This window comes from Podarcis gaigeae (assembly GCF_964106915.1).
Source record: "Podarcis gaigeae genome assembly, chromosome: 2".
Lineage (NCBI taxonomy): Eukaryota > Metazoa > Chordata > Lepidosauria > Squamata > Lacertidae > Podarcis > Podarcis gaigeae.
In genome coordinates this window covers 7,033,890-7,057,510 of record NC_139679.1, presented here as the reverse complement: position 1 = coordinate 7,057,510, position 23,621 = coordinate 7,033,890, and the positions used below count along the sequence as shown (strand labels likewise).

General features: G+C 44.2%; 1 protein-coding gene and 1 long non-coding RNA gene across 2 annotated transcripts; both read right to left on the bottom strand.

The window, feature by feature from the left end:
* Window positions 1-353: 353 nt before the first annotated feature.
* On the bottom strand, window positions 354-17,507 carry LOC310840167 (keratin, type II cytoskeletal cochleal-like). Its single transcript, XM_083729445.1, has 9 exons — window positions 16,745-17,507; window positions 15,066-15,280; window positions 12,443-12,503; window positions 11,793-11,888; window positions 8,520-8,684; window positions 6,624-6,749; window positions 4,485-4,705; window positions 2,828-2,859; window positions 354-1,627 (listed from the first exon to the last, which is right to left on the bottom strand). The coding sequence occupies exons 1-9, from the start codon at window positions 17,327-17,329 to the stop codon at window positions 1,293-1,295; spliced, it is 1,836 nt and encodes a 611-aa protein (XP_083585571.1). The 5' UTR covers window positions 17,330-17,507; the 3' UTR covers window positions 354-1,292.
* LOC310840235 lies at window positions 3,133-4,478 on the bottom strand. The gene is made up of 2 exons (XR_014561854.1): window positions 4,154-4,478; window positions 3,133-3,563 (listed from the first exon to the last, which is right to left on the bottom strand). It is a non-coding gene; the product is annotated as an uncharacterized lncRNA (long non-coding RNA).
* Window positions 17,508-23,621: the final 6,114 nt, after the last annotated feature.

The window sequence follows — 23,621 nt, the reverse complement described above, 5'->3', positions numbered from 1 at the left end:
CACTCACAGATTTTGTATTTTAATAAAGTTGTGGCCAAAATAGTGCCCCAAAACCTAAAACTAAAATTACGTGTGATGTGTGAATTATTTTGAGGGGCGGCTTGGGGACCTATACACGCAATACTACGCTGGATGCTTCAATGGTCTAATTAAGAACAAGGCAACTTCATATGCTCATGGCCTCATCCAGCCTAGGGACTAGTGACATGACTCAGAAAGACTGAAAAAGGATGTCTGAATTCCAGGGAAAGACCAGTGTGAATTGTGGAAGCAGTTTTAGCAGATTGGCAATGCACATAAAACCTGGGGGGGGGGGGGGGTTGGAGGAAAAGAAGACAAGGAGAACCGCAGGCTTAAAAATGACAGTTGCTCTTTATTTGTCACGCAGCCTTGCATGGGTCCATAGCCATTAGAATCAAGCGTTAGAATTCAGTGTTACAGTTCATAAAACAGCAGCAGCAGCAGAATAAGCAATCACCTTTTCCAATTTTTGCTTTCACTTCAAAGAAGGAATCAAATACGATTTTGCTGTTATAAAATAAGCTCCATGCATGTTACAACAGAAGGGTGAGAGCAAGATCTTATCACTGGTGTCTCAAAACTATTTCCTTTTGGCAAGATCTGATGACTTTACGGGTCTACAGCTTTACACTGTCTCCATTCGAAATTACAAAGAACATGCTTGAGCAGGAGAGAGAGATTTCAGAAAGTGTGTGTGCAGGCGGATTCGTGCTGCCTGTCTACCTGGAAGTTCCCATAAGCTTTGATGTTAGCTGTCTATTAAGCATAGCACTGAAAGCTGTTAATTCAACCAAGAACTTAACTGTAAGTGCAAACTTAAATCCGATTGCTGTCCAAAGGACCTAAGGGTGTATTTAAGGTTAACCATCTACTACTTGAACTTTTCTAAAATGGGACTCTCTTTTTTATGCACACCTAGGAGCAATCATGCAATCACTGTACAGTGAGACCCTGTAGCTTAGTAGATAATTTTGAGACCTTTGTTTAAAGAGCTCTATGGACGGCTCACGATTTGTCAGCTCAGGAGCTCACTGCGCACTGGCTGCAGCCGATCCCGGTGCAGAAACCTGCGATCCGAGTCAGCAGTGCTGGATCAGGGTGCAAAGGTCTGGATCCATATGGCAGGCAAACTCAAATGGAAAAGGTGACAGTATCAGAGGGGAAGAGCTTTGCTGAGCTATTTACACAGTGGGCTGAAGAGCTTCGATTTGCAGGTGGCAACGCTCATTGCTATTTCAGAAGTGGTGGTGGTAGTGGCGAGTTAACCCTTTTTAATAGACACTTTTCTTGCTCGAAGTGGTTTTTGATACAATTTTCACACTGGAGCTTCCTCCTCCTCCACTTGAGGAGACACGGCCCCCGCCAGAACTGTAACTGCTACCACCTCCCATACTGACTCCGCCGCCGTAGCCACTGCCACCGCCGAAACCACTGCCGCCGCCGAAGCCGCTGCTGCTGCCGCCGAATCCGCTTCCACCTCCAACAGCATAGCCGCCACCGCCTCCTCCGAGTCCGAAACCTCCTCCCATGCCGCTACCATGTCCTCCTCCTAACCCAAGGCCACTTCCGCCAGCGTAGCCAGAGGTGGTGGTGCTGCTGACCACAGCTGGAAAATATTAACAATGGAAAGTTAAGTTCCTTGTGTCTCTTGGAAAGAGCCATGATTTCAATGGAATCTCTTTGAACCAATGTTTCTCAAACTTGGGTCCCCATCATCCCTAGCTAGTAGGACCAGTGGCCAGGGATGATGGGAGTTGTGGTCCAACAACAGCTTGGGGACCCCAGTGTGAGAAACACTGCCTTGAGCAAACAAAAACCAGCAGCTCACTTTCATTTTCAGAAAGGTAACCAATTTATACTAGCTGCTATTCAATTTTTTCAAGCTAAAGTGTCGTCCCAGCTACTGTTTGGGATCCCAATATGGATACAAGCATATAATAGTGATTTAGATAAGATACACTCAAGTTTCTTGAGATGTATCCTGTTTAGGGAAGTTTTTAATGACTGAAGTTTTAATGTATTTTTAATACATTATATAAATGACAGGGTCATTTATATTTCAAAATTAAGAATTCCAGTCCAATGCAGGGCGTTTATGTTAGCCCAACGGAACTGTTTTCCCCTCAGCTTTTGTCAAGGGCAGATATTTAAACATCCCCAGAAACGACAGACACTGCAGATGTTCTTTGAACATGCCAGACACAATAGAACACAGTTTTTTCGACTGTCCATTGTACAACCAGCTACACAAACATGTGCTATTTTGGGTGTCTAACATCACGGCACAAGGAAAATATCAGATTCTATCTGGTATTAGCTCGGAAGAAACTGCAAGGGTGGCTGAGTTTTTATCAATAGTATCTCATAGAGTGGTGAATGGCACTATTTTGCGGGAAGAAACTCCAGTGAAAATCCTCCTATTACATATTTTTAAAGTGCAAGTAGATAAATAGGTTCCGCTCTGGAGGGAAGGCAAACAGCGTTTCCGTGCGCTGCTCTGGTTTCGCCAGAAGCGGCTTAGTCATGCTGGCCACATCACCCGGAAAAACTGTCTGCGGACAAACGCCGGCTCCCTCGGCCAGTAAAGCCAGATGAGCGCCGCAACCCCAGAGTTGTCCATGACTGGACTTAACTGTTAGGGGTCCTTTACCTTTTTCTTACATGGCTGTTTATTTGTATATATTTTAAAAAAATTATATATGGATGTTTTATGATGGCCTATATTTGTAATGCCTAATAAAGGTTTGGCGAAGTAAGCGAGTAAACAAAAACAAGAAGCAAATCCAGAAACAGAGATGGTACTTACAGTAGCTCACATTTCCAGGGCCTTCTGACAACCTAGGAAGATGAAAGGAGGACATAATTGGTACAATTAATTCAGTGGATGCCTCAGCTTGTAGTAAACTATGTCCCACATTTTAATCTAATCAAGGAGCTATTGTAAGGTAGAACTCTTGAGGAGTCATCTGTTCCTTAGCCAAGTAAAAGTTGCATATTCACACAGCATTTTTTTAAAAATAAAAAACTGTAAAGAAAAGTCAGCTCAATATCCCTTTTTGGTCATAAAATTGCTAATTGCTTTAGGAATGCATATGTGCATGATTCTGTATGTTTAATTAATTAAATGATTGATTATGCATTTATTTGCTTTTCCTCTATTCTAAGCAGCTAAAGACAGGTAAATTAAAGCAAGCAATTATCAGTTTTCTATGTGTGTGTGGTTTTTTTTTTATAAAAGTAACAATAAAATAGGCAACAGGAGTGTAATCCCCACAATAATCACAGTAAGGGAAAGTCACCCACCAACTTTCTCAAAAGACCTTCCCAAAGAGCTACAGTTAAACCAGACAGTGGTTATTGCATATGTAATGATAGGACCAGATGGTCCCTCTGGAAAAGGCAAAGGGAATCTGTGGCTCTTCAGATGTTACTGAGCTCCAATTCCCACCCTCCCCAGTTAGCATGATGAATGATCGGGGCGATGAGAGCTACAGTCCAAAAACTTTCAAAGGACCATAGGCTGTTATACCGTATTTTTCGCCCTATAGGACGTACTTTTTCCCTTCCAGAAATGAAGGGGAAATCTGGGTGTGTCCTATGGGGCGAATGCAGGCTTTCGCTGAAGCTTGGAGAGCGAGAGGGGTCGTGCGCACCGACCCCTCTCGCTCTCCAGGCTTCAGGAAGACATCCGCAGCCTAGGCAGCCCTGCGGGAGGTCCCACAGGGATGTCTAGGCTGTGGATAGCAGCCTGCTTCCCGGAGCGTCGGGCGCCCTGAAAGCAGAGTGCCCAACGCTTCGGGAACACATCCGCAGTGTGGGGAGCCCTGCGGGAGTTCCCCGCAGGGCTCCCCGCACTGCGGATAGCAGCCTGCCGCCCGGCGGGCAGGGCACCCTGAAGCAGAGCGCCCCTCACACCGGACAGACATCGGCCAGCCCCACAAGCTCGGGGGACAGCAGGGAGGCGCAGCGCCGCCATCCCGCTGTTCCTCGACCTGGTTTGGTTTCCCCGACCTGCTTTTGGGGGGGAAATAAAGGGGGAAAAAATTCCTTTATTTCCCCCCCCAAAAACTAGGTGCGTCCTATGGGACGGAGCGTCCTATGGGACGAAAAATACGGCACTTCATTGCTATACTGTAGAAGTATTCTTTTCCCATCACATTTCAACAAATGCTGAGGGTAGCCCCATACCTGGGCATCTAAATGCCTAAACACAACCTCACAAGAACATGATATTGTGGTTGGATTGCCAGGAACCTTAATGGGACCTCAGGCACAACCATCAATACCTTCTATTAGCTTCAAGGTGTGGTTTTTGCCTGGCTTTGAGGTGAGTTTGGAATGTTCTCTTTGGAGGAAATTCAAAATGAATTTTGATGGAATCTATTCAAAGGGGAGATGACCGATTGGTTTAGTAAACCATCAAGGGCATTTTTGCTAGAGTATGGTTGCTGCTGCCAGCCTACCTGATTTCCTCTCCTTCTAGCAGCTTCCTGTAGGTGGCGATTTCAATGTCCAGGGCCAGTTTGACGTTCATCAGCTCCTGGTACTCCTTGAGCTGGCGAGCCAGGTCCTGCTTCGTTCTTTGCAAGGCTTCCTCCAACTCGTTCAGTTTATGCCTGGCATCCTTGAGGGCGAGCTCTCCACGGTCCTCAGCCTCAGCAATGGTAGCTTGTAGATTGGCACACTGCACACAAGGAGATTTATTTATTAATGATACTAATAAGAAGTAACTGCAATATCTGGACAGTTTTGGGGACCATTACCAATAAATAATAATTGTGACTTCTGGACATTTTTTTTTGGGGGGGGGGTTATCACTATGGTCCAATCTTCCCCCTTCCCTACACCAGAATAAAAAAAGGTTTCACCCAGTTAGCATCTAAAGTTTTTGTTTCTCCTGCATCAATCAGGACAAAGCAGAAACAGTGGCTCCAGATATTCCAGCCAATAACCAACATTGTCCAAGGATTAAAGCAGAGGATTTGTGCTCTCAAAGATCTGGATGTTTTCTTTCACCAAATCTGCCAATGGCATTAATGGAATCCACGGAGTGCTTTTGAAATAAAGTTTGACTGCAACTCCTGGAGAGCACTTTTGGAATGGTTGCTGTGGGGAGATGGGACTTCTGCGTGAAAACTGTTACAATGGACATTTTAGGGGAAATGCTCTTTCCATCCCTTAATGATTCAGGATCATAAATTCCAGGAAAGTCCAATGGACAATGAATTCTGATGCAAGCCCTGAAATGGCCATGCTCACATGCAACAAGATGCTCTGTACAGCTTATGCTATCTGCAGAGGTAACCCAAGAGGTATGGATACTGCATGCACAATTGTAAGAAGGTGTAGATATAAAACCATAATAATAACTAGATTGACTCATTGTAGATACATGCTAGGGGTGCATTATCATGCACCCGAGCATGTGTGTGAGTTGTTCATTTTGCCCATTTTCTGCAGTGCTGGAAATAACCTACATTTGATGAGGGCAGATCTGTCCCCAAGCAGTGAGGCTGAGTGCAACTTTTTGCATGTAAAAAATATTATGCTTCAGCAGGGCCTCCACTGTACACTGTATTGATTCCCTGCTCCCCACAGGTATGCCTCCATGTGCAGTAATTCCAGAAGCAATGCTCAGATTGTAAGCATTTTCCAGTGTCTATACCCCATGTCTTCTGCGCATATATATATATTTATATATGGGTTTTTTGTGTTTTTTTTTTGCTTTTTGCTTTGCGGTGCCCATTCCCTAAGAGTGGATTAAAAGGCAAATGATCAGTATAAATAATAATTGGATTTGCTTTGCTTGGCTTGGCAATAAGGGAAAGATATCAACACACTCCTATTGTGAACTTTGTAGGGTGTGGACTCTTTCAGTACACTGTCTACCTGTGTGGTACCTAGGGAAATGTGGAGGAGGAGATTCCTCCTCGCCTTTGCAATGCCTGGGAGATACTGTAAAAGAACTAATTTATGGTTTGTTCAGCTCTCTTGCATAGACACCCTGTAGCACTTGTGCAATGAGAGCTGTGTTATTATCCATGATATTTATCAGCACCGTGAAATGAACTGATAGTGATGATTAAACCTTTGTTACAAACAGCATCAACAATAGCAACCAAACCATTTCTAAAGCCAGTTTCACAGGAGGAGGAGAAAGAGCCGGGCAAATTAGTGCTCCCAGACCCTATTTCCATGCATCTCCTGTTGCTCCTGTACCCACTTTGCTTGCCATTCTTGTTTTGCCACTGCTAGTGCAGCAGAAGCAGACCTCCCCATCATTCCCTTCTCAGCTGCATTCTGAGGAAGGGAAGGAGCTTCTTTCTCAGAGCAAGGCATTCTGGGAAGAGGTGGCCTGGGACAGGGCCTGCACTGCCACATTGGGCTCACCTTGGCTAGTGACCTGTCTTGTGCTAGCCCTGGTATGACCTTGTTGAGGGAGACTTAGAATCATAGAATCATAGAGTCGGAAGAGACCACAAGGGCCATCGAGTCCAACCCCCTGGTTTGCCCAAAGTAAGTTAGCAGCTACACAACTACGATTCTATGAAACAGAAGCAGCCACTGGTCTGCCCTGCATGTCAAACATAAAAAGATTGTACCTGTTTCTTTAAGGCATCAATTTCACTTCGCAGCCTCTGGATCACCCGGTTAAGCTCAGAAATTTCTGTCTTGGTGTTGCGAAGGTCATCGCCGTGGCGTCCGGCAGAGACCTGTAGCTCTTCATACTAATATTCAGAGGAAAAGGAGGAAGGATTAGAATCTCATCCATTATATATGGTTGAAGCTCCCACAACACAGCTGGGAAATCAGGTGGAGTGAGAACTAAATGTGGCCCCAAAGGAGCACCAGACTGAGGGAGGCTGGGACACTGAATTTCAGATGATAGATAAATAAGAGTTGTAAGGTTTCAGCGTGATCAATTGTCATTGCATATGTCTTTTGCTGGGATGCGTGTGGCGCTGTGGTCTAAACCACAGAGCCTAGGGCTTGCCGATCAGAAGGTCAGCGGTTCGAATCCCTGCGACAGAATGAGCTCCCGTTGTTCGGTCCCTGCTCCTGCCAACCTAGCAGTTTGAAAGCACACAGTGCAAGTGGATAAATAGATACCACTCCAGCGTGAAGGTAAACGGCATTTCCGTGCGCTGCTCTGGTTCGCCAGAAGTGGCTTAGTCATGCTGGCCACATGACCCAGAAGCTGTCTGCAGACAAACACCGGCTCCCTTGGCCAGTAAAGCGAGATGAGCGCCGCAACCCCAGAGTCGTCCACGACTGGACCTAACGGTCAGGGGTCCCTTTCCCTTTCCCTATGTCTTTTGCTAACCCTTTGAGGCAGCCACAACTGAGACAGGGAATTAGCTAGCAATCTCAGGGTGTGCCATACACCTCTGTCTTGCATCGAATGACACGGTTTTGAAAAGCAAATCTGAGAAGTGAGGGCTCAGCTTTTGCTGGAGGCCTGCAGGATCCCCAGGCCAGATGTATCTGTCAAGCATTATTTCTGGATGAAGCTGCATCTATGATAGGGCTGGTGGGTGCACGTCTGCCTGCTCTCTCCAAACAGGAGATCTGCTTGCCATCCAGGAGCAGGGCTGGCCAGAGATATTTTGGATCCTGAAGTGGAAAATCTAAATGGTTCTTCTCCTCTTCCAGTTTTTTTTTAAAAAGTTATAATAAAAGAAGTTACTTGCTCCACTTCAATGACACTAAGAATCTGCTGCCTGAGGCAGCTGCCTACTTAATAGTAGGGCCAGCTCAACCACAGAGGAAGAAAGCTGCCAAGATTTGCTGCGAGGATTTGCTGAGTTTTATTTGCTAAGTCACTCTTCATTCAGGTCCTCTTTCCATTAATACTTTAGGAATGGAATCTCATTGCCACACCTTTTACTTTGCTCTGCCTGGACAGTCAAGATCAATTCAAGTTCCTATTTGCTTTCCGTATCTGTGTTGCCGCAGTTTATAATTCCAGCTATTTATTTCTAGCTTGGCTTGTTGAGCAGCAGGACAGCAAAGGAGGCACATTTCCACCCCAATCTCAGCCGTTTCACTCTCTTAGCTTTCCACACTTCTTTTAAGTGTTGTGAATACAATCCTTATACACTACATATGTTGCAAATCTTAGAGAGTCTGACTGATGTATCTTCTGAGGAAGACCCTTCATATTTGCTTCAAATTTGACTTTAAGTTGAACCCAAGAGTATCTCTGAGTATTTCAAGCCTGCCTGGTCTACACATGTCAATGAGTTAGGAGGTAAAATCTGGCTGAGGTAGCAGACCAGGGGTCACCAGTGTGGTGTCCTCCAGATGTTCTGGTCTCCAACTCCCACCATCCCTGATCATTGACCATGCCACTGAGGCTGGTGAGAGTCCAGCAACAGCAACATTGACTTTCCCTCTACTGCTTTAGGTTGCAGGTGGATGATGCCATTTTGGAATGTTCCCTTACGAAAAACTTTCTTAGCTTAGAGGTAACTCCTAGGCCTTGAGCTGCCACTCACCTTGCTTTGATACCAGCTTTCAGCCTCGGTTCTGCTCCTGTTGGCAATGTCTTCGTACTGCGCCTTGACTTCAGCAATGATGCTGTTCAGGTCCAGGCTTCTGTTGTTGTCCATTGACAGCACAACAGAGGTATCTGATACCTGCTGCTGCATATTAGCTAGTTCCTGCAAAGATTTAAAAAAAATATGCGTCTGATTGTATGAAGCAATGGAACATGACAGTTTTGAATGTAGAAAATAAAAACCTTCTGTAAATTCTCCAAGCTTGACTTTTTTTTTTTTGCAAACATGTTCATTTATATTCTGATTTGAATAGCTTCTACTTTTCACCCTCCAATGTTCCCTATGATGGATTTTGTTGCATTCTGGAATGCATTGAAAGAAGGCAATATAAATGTATATAGGGAGTTGCTTACTTAACATGGTTGTTATCTAGGTAATTGTACTGACTGAGCAATGAGATCCCCACGTGGAACTCATTTTTTATGTGGATAGCCAGTGCATATATATATATATATATATATATATATATATATATATATATATTGCTTTCGTAGATTTTCACGGGTACAGGAATGCAGGTTTTGGTGTCCTCGGGTGTCTTCCCGTGTCTTTTACACGGGAAGACACCCGAGGACACCAAAACCTGCATATATATATATATATATATATATATGCATCTTCAACCCCTTTCACATTGTGATGCTCATCAAAGCCCAATGAACTAACTGCTTTTTGACCGGGATCCCCAGCTGGTACCATCAATGCTTAAACATAACTTATTGTCTGTGATTCAAACTGCATCAGGGCCAAAACATTTTCACATTCTTTCAGACACGGGTGCAAACTGAACAGGACAATGTGCCAGTTCTACTAACACAGTATTATGAAAACACCCAGGATTCTTTGGTTTTGGCCTCCAAAAAGGAAGCTGTTAATCTGATGATGACCAAAGTGCACATGAAAAACTGGAAACTCTGGAGGATTATTTTTCCCAATGGCATAGTCAGTGCAGGGACAGATATCTGGGGTCCCACTCATCAGAATGTGCAGGAGGACCCCAAACACAGCAAGACTATCTTACACATCACTATCTAGAAGACTCGCTCCCAATAACACCATTCAGTCCAGAAAGTCTAAAATTACCAAACTGCATCACTTTGCTTGAATTTTGACACTTTGAACTGCAGCATGAATTAAATAACTGCGCAGTTAACAAATCTTCCCCTTTTGAGACATAAACTTCATATATATGTTATGAAAATGTTATGTAGTCTGATCCTCAGCTCAGCTATACATTGACACACACAGAATAGGCAAGATAAGCCAAAGTCCTATTTTTGTTTGCTCTTTCTAAAGGCTAAGAACATAAGAGCCCTGCTGGATCAGGCCCAATTTAAAGGCCCACCTAGTCCAGCATCCTGTTCTTACAGTGGCCAACCAGATGCCTGTACGAAGCCTGCAAAAAGCCCCCGAGTACAACATCACACTTACCACCCAGAATTCCCAGAAATTAGTAATAAATAATAATACTGGGGGCAGGGGCATTGCTTTTGTTTGTTACCGTGCTGTGTATTTTTGTATTTGGTGCTGCGGGTTAAGCCACAGAGTCCAGGACTTGCCGATCAGAAGGTCGGCGGTTCGAATCCCGCAATGGGGTGAGCTCCCATTGCTCAGTCCCTGCTCCTGCCAACCTAGCAGTTCGAAAGCATGTCAAAGTGCAAGTAGATAAATAGGCACCGCTCCGGCGGGAAGGTAAACGGTGTTTCTGTGCGCTGCTCTGGTTTGGCAGAAGCGGCTTAGTCATGCTGGCCACATGACCCAGAAGCTGTACACTGGCTCCCTTGGCCAATAAAGCGAGATGAGCGCCGCAACCCCAGAGTTGGACACGACTGGACCTAATGGTCAGGGGTCCCTTTCCCTTTCCCTTTCCCTTTATATTGTAAACTGTGATCCTGAGATGAAGGGCAGTATGGAAACTTAATAAAGAAGAATAAAAAGAATGCTCTCCAGAGGCATGCAACTTCTGACAGTGGAGGTTAAACGGGGGTACATAAAACTTGTGGTTTTGTATCACCACTGCTGAATTCTAATGTGTGGCTTCACTTATTAGTTTACCGCCATTATCATTGTCATCTTTCTACCCAACTGCTGGGAGCTAAACTCAAATTGCATTGAATAAGCTTCAGTTACAAAAAAAAAAAAAAGTTTCCTAATCAAAGTGATTAATATGACTTGGATCCTGAGCCAAGAGCGGAGGTGGATTTTCCAAGGCTTGCACGCATCAAGCCCAGACTAGACACTTTCCCCAAGGCGGAAGCGTTATTCAGATACAGCTCCCTGTCTTCTTCCAGTAATAGCTGGAGGAAAGTATTCATAAATTGCACAAGATGTGATAATTGATGCCAGTAAGTCTCTGCTCGCTTTAAAATCTATTCAAATGCATCAGCAAAGGTAGGTGGGGACAGAAATAATAATCCCCAAAACCTCCTTGAGAAATGTAACGTTCCCAGCGGAAAATGCAACATGAAATTTTCCACAGTGGAGTATCTAAATGAGTGATGCATTTATACATGCTTCAACAAACCCATGTGATTTGCATGTCTCAGGAGTTCCTCCCATACCCTCCATTTGCTTTTCCATTAGCATTTTGCTTTTTAGATGGCCCTCTTTATGTTGTGTAAAGAGGTAATGTTAACTTAGAATGGTTTTGTTGCTGTTGTTGAAAGGGAAATGTATTTTCAAGATGAAGGTCCAAATCGGAATTCATTTTCCCTCTGAAATGTTCTGCTGCCACTAGTGGAACAGCTTCCTAGCCCTATGATCTTACATATATATATACCTTCGTTTGCCTGAACTACAATAAAACATGCCTCTACACACACACACACACACACACACACACACACAGTTTGAAAATGTGTATGTTTCCAGAGAACATTTCTGTAATTCCAGCTTTCCAATATAGTTCCTGCCTACTTGAGGATGCATACAAATTAGAGAAGCCAGGATTCTGCTTTAAGTTCCCAGCACCTACTGGGCTCAGTGCGTCTATGTTTTCTGGAGGGAGGATAGCACATGTCTTGCATGCAGAAGGTCCGCAGTTCAGTTCCTGGTATCTCCAACTGGCAGGGCTTGGAAAGGCACCTGGCAGAGATAATGCCAGTTGGAGTAGCAAGTACTGGACAAGATGCTGCAATGGCTTGGACTGGCTAGGAAGTTCATTTCAATTCTAGAAGTGAAATTTTCAGGTGCCTAAGGGAGGACGCTTACCATCTCAAACAGGTTTTTCAGGAACAGAATTTCATCATTCAGAGAATCTGCTTTGCTACCGAGCTCAATCTTGTTCATATAGGCACCATCAACATCCTGCAAAAAACATGAGAAGCGTCAGTATATTTTGAGGGGTGGGGAGAATTAGAGCTATTTAGGACCATCTTTTGAACAATGCAGCAAATCAGGCAGGTTTTGTTTAATCTCATGAAGAATCCAATATTGCAGACATTGAATGTCGCCCTTCCATTTTTTAAAAAACTGAAGTTTAGCAGGACAACATGGGCATTGAGCAGTTGTTAAAGGCCACAGCAGAATAGCATTATTAAATGTAGAAACTGTCCAAGATCTGTCACTATAAACCTCTGCAGCTGAAGACTCTTTGGTACTATGCTATATGAAAGATCTGTCAACCAAGCCTGGTAGTTGTGTGCTAGAAGAGAACCAATGCTTTGACTCAGCACAGAGCAGCTGGTCACTATTCAGGACCAGGGATGGTGAACTTGTGGCCCTCCAGATGTTGTTGGAATCCAGCTCCCTCCAGTTCCAGCCAATGGCCAAGGATGTTGACTACAACATTCGGAGAACCATAGGTTTCCTGTCCTTCCACCATGTTACTTAAGATATTGTAATGATAAAATAAAATGTACCTTCTTCAGCACCACGAATTCATTCTCTGCACCGGTACGCTTGTTGATTTCATCTTCATATCTGTTGGGACAAGAGAGAGCAAAGGTAGCACCAGTACTTTTCAGGGTGAGAACCTAGCATAGTTAGCAGAAATAAAGCATGAGGAGGTCAAGAGCAACCCATTCTATTCAGAGTTCACACTTCGGGTCAAAGTGTTATTAACTCTTGCAGGTTATTAACTCTTCCAGGTTATTAACTCTTGCAGAAGCACCATCTGCACAGTGCATGGACTTCTCCTTGGAGGGCTTTCAGAGCATGTTGATAGATTACCAGGATCATGCTTTTAATGGCCAGCTGCGATTGTCTCCTGATGGCCTCTCTCATGCTTTTCTCATTGTGCTCTTATCTACTGCAGAGAGCTTGTGGAAGAAATGGGTGTCTGCAATGGATGCGTTAATTCAGGCTTTCAGAATCCACCTTCTTCCTTTAACTGCTAGGTACACATTGACCTTTCTTGCTGGATGGATTAGCAACAGTGTTTAAATGTCAATCCAAATATGAAAACAGAAAATTCTGCATGCATTTTAAGGGAAAGCATGCGCTATAGATTTACGTTGGTTTAGCAATCCTCCCACAGGGAAACCTGGGAACTGTAGTGCAAAGTGCAGGAGTAGACAAGAATGACAGTATTCAACTCTCTGAGCAATTTCAACCCGCAATATTATATGGGAGAAGCCATTATTGGTAGACTAGCATGAAATAGATGTTTTTGCAGCATAGGTAAGCCGTCTTGCTACTTGTCCCACACAGAGGGGTGGATGAATTAGTCAAATTCTGTTCTAAAGGTTCCTCATTTTTCCAATCTTAAATACAGTATTCCATATCTTCCACAGCAGTTTGCATTAAAAAGAATCGTCATGAACATTTGCATGCACTTTAAAGCACATTTTAACGAACACATTTTTGTATTCACTTTTAACGTACACCTTTTTGCAAGCAACTTTCCAGAATATAATGCTTCTCTGTATGCTATTTCATGAATACCTCTGTCATTATGCACGTTTCTCCCTAATACATGCATAGTTTGATAGAAAACTGCCTTGTGAAATTCAGAGAAGTGCAAAATTCGACAGACGGCTGTGTTTCAGTTTGCATGTTGGTTCTAGAAGTGTGAACTAAGTAGGTTTCCCATGCAAATGCAAGAATGTCTCAACCCTCCCAAGTTTTGGCTTGGCTAGGCTACTTAGGCGATACAAAGCGATTTGTTCTACAAATGCTTTTCTGAGGAGGCACATATTCCCTCCTTAAGCAATACTGAAAGGCTGTTTCATGCACCTTACATGTTTTTGGCATACATCTAATTTTCCCCTTTAGAAATGCTTTTAAAAATTGCAATACTGTATGTGAATAAAACAGCCACAAGTCTGGAAACACGTGTCTCAGATCACTGAGAGCCAGGGATTGGCTGGTGACCCCAGCTGAGCGTATATACTGACTAGCTCCCATTAAATTTGTAAAATGGCTCTGAAAGGCAGTAGATGCCCCTGCTGTAAGAAAAGACCTCTGTGACATGGCATCAATGATGTAATGCTAATTCACTGTACAGTTTAATGGAATCTCTGATTGCTTAACAAGGTGTGGCCAGAGGAACTGTGGTTATGTGTTAGAGGCATCCCTTTTATGAAACTTCATGACTTAGGGCCAAGTGAACCCTTTTGCTGGGCAGGGTGGAGCTGACTTCAACAAAAGAAAGGCAGGAAGGATTTGCATCTCGCAGGTTCATCCTTAGAAAGCTCTGCTGACAGATCTTTGGTAATTTAGTTTGCCTTCCAGCAAAAGGATTTCAAAGAGGGGATTTTTTTTTTTTTTTTTTTTGTATAGATAGAGAAATTATTCTTACCACCATTTCATCTATCTCCTTTTTGCCTTGTCGGTCATTTTGAGCAATTTGATGGAGCGGCACTGCCAACAGAGTATTAGGCAGCAATCCTAGCCATGTTTACTCAGAAGTAATTCCTACTGAATTCAGTGGACTTATGTCTAGGGAAATGGGAGTTGAGAATGCAGCCTTAGCTTCACCCATGAATTCTGCCAAGCCTTAGCCAACAAAAGTTTATACAGATTCAAGAACAGTTGTTTCGTTAAACAAAAGGAAGCATGCGAAAATAACTTACAGAGCTATATAATACTCAATCAACCTGAATAAACATGTTCATGATGTACAGTAAGCACGCCCTGGCACTTCTATTTGGATCAGTTCAAGGAAGGTAAAGTTTAGTTCTCCAAGACTCCCAGAAAGAAAAGGAGTGACATTGTTTGCCACAAAACAGGTTACTCCAGATCAAAGGACGCAGTGGACGTGCACAGGGATTTTCACCAGTGTATTTTGATCGTTAGATATTTTGGGACCAATAGAAGGTGCTAGCCTATAAGAGCATTCAGATTCTTACCATATCTAAGGCTGCAGCCCTATCCACACTTACTTGGGAGTTAGACCCATTGAACTTAATGGGATCAATTTCAGGGTTAACATATGCATATGCCTGGGCCAAACCCCTAGCAGTAAATGTTACCCTTATCTCTCTGTATGGAGGTTAGATGGAGTATTCCTATTTATGTGAATTGGAAGAGACAGGTTCTTACTTGTTCTTGTAGTCTTCCACCATGTCTTGCATGTTCCTCAGTTCTGAGTCCAGTCTTCCCCGTTCATTCAAAATAGAATCAAGCTGCCTCCTGAGGTTGTTGATATAAGTCTCAAACATGGGTTCAATTCTGTTTTGTCGAACAGTTGTCCCCTGCTGTTGTAAGAGGTCCCATTTGGTTTCAAGGACTTTATTTTGCTGTTCCAGGAAACGGACCTGCAAGATGGAATGGTAAAGGCATTGGTGGTACTGTATATAGGCAATCCACAAATCTGCTGGACAGAAAGGGATGAGCTGTCCAGTGAGACAGATGGAGATAATAAGTGAAGACCCACCCTTGTTCAATGAAGATGTTGCCTTAACCCTTTAGTCCTTGTCCCCCAGCTGAAATGGAACCTAAATGCATCTTCTCACATCTGTCCCTTCTTGTCCTCTCCTCTCCCCATTTGTCTCTTTCATCTCAGTGTTTAAGTTTAGACGGTAAGCTCCTTTGGCCAGGGAGCTATGTTTTGCTTATGTTGCTCCCTAATGTGCCAGAATGGTACAACAGAGAACAGAAGGAATTGTGAGGGATAAAAAGGAGAAAGAGCAAGGAGAGGAAAAGGGGTCAAGAAAATCAGGTTTAGAATGATGAAAACTGGCAGGAATGACCTGCAACCTCTGCTTAGACACTTTGCTACTACTACCAGATTCTCAGCAAGCGCACACTAATATCAACCAACCAATCAAGAGTCACTCCAAAGAACATAGAACATAGACCTAGAATCATTAGGGAGGAGTTGATGCTCTGAGTAATGTTAAAAATCGTGTGCTTTTTATATGCATATTTATTGGCATGCCTAATAATAATAATAATAATAATAATAGGGTGTTAGATTATCTTTATCGTATTTAGATCTTGTTATACACCAGAGAAACTCTGACCAGCTGCACTCTAACCTCAATGACACCACACTGCCATCTTGTAAAAGAGATTTGTCACTTTGTTCTAAGTATTAACAGAACCATACATGGAGATCATACTCAGCTCCAACAACTGAGGAGCTGACTGTGAAATGGATGCCAAAAACGAGCCTCTGTGACAGATGGTTCAGAAGCAATCAAAGGCTTCCAGAGTTAGACTACTTCACTCATGCTGCATTTTTCCTCTACTAGTTTTGGAGACTAGAGATGCCCAGCTCCTCCATGACTGGGGACCTCTCTATTTTCCTTGGAGAGGGTTTTTTTCACTCAGCCAGCCTCCGCACAAACAGTATGTCAGGAAATGACGTGGCCATCCCAGCCATTAACAATGAATCTACTCAACAATTGCATGCACGCAATGTCTCTAAAAATTGGAATGCTTAATCACTCTTAAACATACTCCTACTTATAACACAACCTTATGGAACAGCAACCTTTTTTTTTCTTTTGCAGGTTTTAGATCTGAGACAAGGAATCAGTAGCCCTTCGTTTTGCTGTTAGACTGCCACTTCCATCAACCCTGGCCATTGGCCATTCTGGCTGAGGCTGATGGGATTTGGAGTCCAACAAAGCCTAGAGGCTAACACATTGACTACCCCTGGTCTAGACCATCCTAAAGAGCCATTGTGGTGTTGGCCTGATTTGGTGACAAGTCACCTGCAACTTAGTGCCTTAGTGGTTAAGAATGATCAAGAAGGTATTAATTCTGGTACTTACCTTGTCAATAAAGGAGGCAAACTTGTTGTTGAGTGTCTTGATCTGTTCCCTCTCATGTGTGCGGACTCTTTGGATCTCTGGGTCAATCTCAAGGTTGAGGGGCTGTAGGAGGTGCTGGTTGACGGTCACCTCTTGGATGCCACCGGGAGGGCAAACTGGAAACCCTGGGCCACCTCTTCCACCAAACCCTGGAGAACCTACCATAAAGCCACCGGCACCTCCCATCCCAGGCCCGCCAAAACCAAAGCCACCACCACCACCGGCACCAAGACCATAACCAAACCCAGCTCCTCCACCAGCGCCATATCCAGCACTAACGAAACCGGGTTGGAAGCCCCCCATGCCAGCACCGTAAGATATGCGCTTGCTTCCACCCATGTTGTACAGGCTTCGGCTGCCGAATCCACCGACTCCAATGCCGCCGCCACCTCCTCCAGCTCTTGCTCCTCCAACCCGAGCAACAGAATAGGAGCTGAAACTCGATCTTCCACCACCGCCACCACCACCGCCACCAACTATTGCGGAGCCAGAGCTGAAGCCTCTTCTTGCCCCTCCGGAGGATGATCGAAAGGATGTGAAACTCATGATGGTTTCTTTCAGAGAGAAAATGTGAGGAAAGGGTTTTGACTAGAAGCGGAGCTGCAGGGAAAGAGCAGAGGATGGAGAAGACGGAACCCCTCTGATATAGAGGAGCCAGAGACCTCCCCTTTTATCTGCTTGGGAAATAACCTGGCACGGGATCTCAGGCAACCTGATCTACTCATCATCTTGATATGCCTTGCAGCAACTTGTCTCATTAAAACACACCTACTTGAGGCGGTAGTATGGAATTGGGAGGAGGCATTTGTTTGCAATGAAGCGATAGACGTTTCCCCCTTTTTATTTTTAGTTAGGCGTCTCGTTAAAAGAAAAAAGAAAAGAAGAGGGAACTAAGAATAATTGTGGAAATTACTAACCACAATTGCCACCCGCCTCCTTCTCCAACAGAGCCTGTTTACACAAGGGTAGATAAAGACCATGCTGTAAGATACAGATCTCCACAAAGTGTGGTCATGTGAATTTCACGACTCCATCAGGAGTCGTCTTATGGTTTCCAGTGAGATGGGAGCAAACTTTAAGCAACTGTCTGTCTGCAAAGGTGGTCTCCTGTTCCCTCTTCTGGCTTTTTTTTGGAGGTGGAGGTGTTGATGTGCATAAATGATTTGTCATTTGCAACAACATTGTACTGACAACTGAGCTTTGATGTTGCTATGTAGGTTTTCTGCACCGTGAACTCTGTGAAGTAGATTGCAGCTGCCTGACAATTGAATTACAGCTGTGGTTTGTTTAGCCCACTCCTAACTTCTCTGACTGGCTTCTCTGAGTCTTCCCCAACCCTGTCGAATGAGATCCTTTCCTAGAGATGCAAGGACTAAACTGGAGATGTCCTCCAGGCAATGAATATGCCCTGCCAGTGAGCTTCGCTCCTTAGACAAAGATAAACTATCCAAATGTCAAGGCTAAGCTGATGTTTGAATGAGGTTATCCTTTCTCTGAAGCCATCTCTGATTGCCCCTTGTTTAACAGAGCAATTCTATGCATGGTCACATAGAAGAAAGTCCCTTGTGAGTATATTTAGGATTGCAGCCTTAAAGCCTCAACCGTTGGACTATAACGGCAGAGGAACTTTCACATGCGGCTATAGATCTATGCATTAGAATTCAAAAATGTTTGTAAGCTGAGCAGCTCCTTATCGCTGGTTTGGAAGATTTCGGGAGAGCAGAAAACCAAGAGGGTCAAGTGAATTCTAACATTGCTTTTTGCTCAGGAATATAGCATTTTAAGACAGGAAGGGGACTTAAGAGCAGAGTCAGTGGAAACTGTGTAAGGCTGGATTGTCTACAGAGTTCCCCTCCCTGGCATTAGACTACCACCGAGACAACACCCCATCACTGGAGGCAGCAACCAAGATATGCTGATACAAATGGATCCTACTATTCTGCCTTTCCTCTTGTTAAAGCATCAGTTCTTCACTGACTTTAGGTGGGGAAGCAAGCAGAGAGGGAGGGGAGGAATTAAAAGCGAAATGAGACCACCAACACCTGCTTTCCCAAAGTGCCTTACTTTATGTCATTATGGTTTCTTGTATTTTGTAACATTTCAATATCTTATTTTACCTCCAAGGAGCTCAAGGTGGCATATGTGGGTCTCCCAGATTCCCCATTTCATCCCCACCACACTCCTCTCTAGGTTAGGCAGAGAAACAGTGAGTTTCCCAAAGTCATGCAGTGATCTTCGCGGCTGTGTGGCGATTTGCAACCTGGTTTCCCAGGTCCTAATCCAACACTCTAACCACTATCCAACACTGTCTCTTATTTTTTAGAAGAAAGGCAGCTCTTATTAACAACAACAACAAAACAATCTACCCAAAAATGTTCAGTTTGAAATCTCCCACCCCCAATTTCAGGTCAACATTACGCATTAAATACAGTTGTATTTGTTATTCCATTTTCTTGCATTTTAGAAATGATGGTTCCAAAATATTTGTAACGGTTTGAGGTCAGCAGAAAATCTTAATTTTATTTTTAAGGATGTTTTCAGAATTAAGCATCAGAGCAAATGGTGGGGTTGGGTTCTTAAATCTATAACTATACATGTAATTCTTAAACCAATGACTCCAAAGTCGCCTTAGCGGCAAGGTTTCAGAATCAGTGGTTAGGAAATTGCAGTGTAGAGGTCACTAAGTGCAAGCTATGAACTATGAGAAAGCACTTCATGTGCATCCTCGCTCAAGGGGAATTTTTGACCTTGGCTGTCTCATCCTTTAAGAGAGTAGAATATTTGAAAGTGAGAAAAATCCACATGGATGTATACTAATAACCGAGCAATCTGACAGCTTGATCCTGTGTTAGTTGAACTTAATGCTTCCTTTTTTATTCTGTTCAACTGGGCTTCATTGTGGTTTATGTGGCCACAAGAATGCTAAGCAAGTCTCTACCTGGTCAACATCTGGATCGGGAACCACCATGGAGCCCAATGGAAGCAATTCTGCTTTATCCAAGAGGCAGAGCAGCTTGTAACACACAGGATCAGCATGTTTCTCTCAAGCAGACAATCCTTGCTCTCGTTGTCGCTACATACAGAGCTGACGACTGCACAGCATGACTAGGATTGGCAAAGTCACAGCATGAGAGTAGGAGTTTGCACAGTCAGACCTGTAAGGTACAAGCCCAGAGATCGTATCCAGACTGAATGGCTGAAGGGCACCAGCATTGTCCCATTGCTGGAAACTTTTCCAAGACGAGGGTGGTGTTTTCGGTTCAGTTCCTCCCCGCCTCCTTTTCTTTTTTTCCAGACTATCAAGAGACTTGATGGAACCTGAATCAAGGGCCAATTCCATTTCGCACAGCAATCAGAAAAATCTGATGTTTGCACAATTCGTTCTGTTTCCAGGCATTCCTGTCCCTGCACACCACCAATAACGTGAGTCATTCACACCCGAGGCTCATTGAAGGAGGATATGTTTGATTGCTGTTTGTATTATTTAGCATAAATCTGCTTCAGCTGCATGGGCAAGCCTGTACTGTAATCCTGGAAGTGTACAAGTTTGGGAGAGCATTACTCCTTGGGTGATCCTGGCACACTCCCACCCCTCTGAGCCATCCCTTAGTCCTTGTGGAAGATGTCAACGCAAAAGTTGAAAACATTATTTAAAGTTGGATTCATTTTTTGACCCATGCATGCATTCACTGTACATTTGAATCTGCTTTTTTAAAAAAATAAAAAAACCTACATTTTGGCACGTCCTATTTGTTCCTCCCCACTACCCTGAAAGAGAGAGAGAATACATTGATATTTGATAAGTTGTTTTATTGTTTCCAAGTGTTATTCCTGTTTCTGATTTTCATGGCATCAGAATAGGTTTAGACGAATCCCTTTGCAATTTTGATACATTGCCATAGCTGAAAACTTCATGCACATACATTCATTTGCATTCACGAGGACCCAGACATGTACAGTGTTTGTTACAGTGCAAGTTCCCTAACATTAGACAGTTTTTCAAATACACGCATCCGACCTTTTAAACAACGTTCTGCATATTTATTCTTCTTATATAACAATTTAGCTCAAAATGGAACTTCTGGGCGAGTTTGTGTGAGTTGGAGTGGTGAAGGATCAGATTCAGGGCTGCTCTTTTAGAACAATTCATTTGTGGTGATTGGTGAGACTTACACCAATGCTGGCAGGATAAGGGGGGGGGGGAGTACAGTGGTACCTTGGTTTGCAACCATTTTGGATTACAACCATTTTGGATTACAACTGTTTTGGATTACAACCATGTCAAACCTGCCAACCCCCCCTTTTTTTGGATTACAACTCAATTTTTATTTGGAGACCCCATTGGCAAAAGCGTGCCTTGGGTTACAACCTGATTTGGTTTACAACTGGACCTCCAGAACGGATTATGGTTGTAAACCAAGGTACCACTGTATGTGTTCATTTTCTTGTCTTGTTTAGGTTGTTGGGGATTCTTTAGCCTTTAGCTCTTGATGCTCTTTTGACTGGTGGAAGTTTTAGATATAATTTTCACACCAGAGCTGCTTCCTCCCCCAGTGCCTTTTCCACTCCCAGAGCTGAAATTGCCCCCTCCTGAGCTAAACACACTGCTGCCTCCGCCGCCTCCTCCTCCAAAGCCAAGACCACCAAATCCCCCTCCTCCTCCTCCAAGACCAAGGCCAAGACCACCAAATCCGCCGCCGCCGCCTCCTCCAAAACCAAGACCACCAAATCCGCCTCCTCCTCCTCCAAGACCAAGACCGCCAAATCCACCGCCACCACCTCCGAGACCAAGACCGCCAAATCCTCCTCCTAGGCCGCCACCTCCTCCTCCGCCGCCTGCACTGGAGCTCACAACAGCTGTGGGGGGAAAGGGGAAAGTTTATTAGGTGCCCATGGGGTTAAGAAACTAGACTATTTCATCTCCCCGCCCCAGTTATTTGTGTTTCTAATATTAAGTTCAATTTCCACAGCAGTTTGCATATACAGTCGTACCTCAGAAGTCAAACAGAATCCGTTCTGGAAGCCCATTTGACTTCCAAAATGTTCAGAAACCAAGGCATGGCTTCGTATTGGCTGCAGGAAGCTCCTGCAGCCAATCAGAAGCCACGATGGACATTTGGGTTCCAAAGAAGGTTTGCAAACCGGAACAATCACTTCCAGGTTTGCAGCGTTCGGGAGCCAAAACATTCGACTCGCAAGGCATTCGACTTCCGAGGTACGACTATTTTTAAAAGTTCTGAAAATTCACCAACATTTTAGTGCACTTTATACACATTTTTGCAAACAGTTTCCATATGCATTTTGGTATGTAATTCTCCCTCATTGCATTTAAATGGAAGTTTCCCCCTAACATACGTATTTGCACATTGTTTTGGATGGAGAACTTAGTTCCAAAATTCAGTGTGAATTTTGAAGGATGGCTGTGTTTCAAGCTTGCACATTGTTTCAGGAAATTATATTGGTTCACATCAAATTGAGAATTGAACCAACTTTCTTCTCCATTCCTAAGTACCAGGTATAATCATCAACTCATAATGTGGGGGGGGGGAGAGTAGTGTCAAAATTTACTGGTTTTCTTTTGCTATTTTAGCCCCCCTGGTCTTCCCCACTGATAGATGCAACTATGGATCAGTGAAGGAGGACATGTAAAAAATAAGGTAAAGGACCCCTGGATGGTTAGGTCCATTCAAAGGTGTCTATGGGGTTGAGGTGCTCATCTTGCTTTCAGGCCAAGAGAGCCGGCATTTGTCCACAGACTGGTCATGTGGCCAGCATGACTAAACTACTTCTGGTGCAATGGGACACCATGATGGAAGCCAGAGTGCACGGAAATGGAGTATGTATGGATAGACAGCAGGAGTTGAGCGCATGATCCAATGGTGGGTAGGAGTGAATGGGCGATTCCCACAGCAACAGTGATCATCACTCTCATGAGCTACCTGACTGGGATTTTGATCTGGACATCTCACCATAGGTGGAAGGCCAGAAGAGGGGAAAGATACTCCATCCTATTTGAAAACAAGAAGAGAGCTGGTTTGCTGGTGATAAAAGGAGAGGGCACAGCTGAGGAAGAAGCCCCTTGGAGGAGACTGGTTGGAGGAGGAGAAGGAAGATTGGGCTGAAGCAGCAGGCTTTCCTCCTGTTATGGGACTTAGAGGGGGGGACGGTGCAGTCCTGTGATCCTCAGCAGAGTGGATGTCTACTGGACAAACCAACTTGCTGCTTTTATGCCACCCCTCCTGGTCCAAGGCAGTCTATGGGAACTTGCCACTAAGAGCCTGGCTTGCTTACAACACTGTGCAGCTCCCTTCCCATGGTGACTGTGGGAATCTCCCAGGGAAAAAGGGACCAGCCTTTTCCTTGGAACAGCCCCAGCTATGTGCTATTGTTCCCAGCTGGTAGCGCTGGAAGAAGCTGCTGCCTGGAATACAATACCAAGGAAGGAATCCGATCAGGTGCCTAACTGGGATGGCAGCCCTTCAAGATCTTCTCCAGGGTTTCCAAAACATTTGGCAGCTGGGGCATAGCCTCTCCCCAGATTAAAACTGCAAGCTCCTTCCACTCTCACACACCAAGAGATGCGTCTCCCGCCTTGCAACTCGGGGACAGCCTGTTTAATCTTGTCTCCTGGCATCCCTCTCTCCTGTCCGTTTGCCCAGTCATTTGGGCCTCAGGGATGGGATGCTGCCTTCTGAATTACAGGGACTCCCCCACACCTATGCCTATAATCTGTAGTGCAGGAATTCCCTGTGCATCATTACTCCTTTGTAATGATGCCAGTGTCCAAATATTGGCAGAGGGAGAGAGAGAAAGAACAGTGATCAAAGCTGCGTGGAAA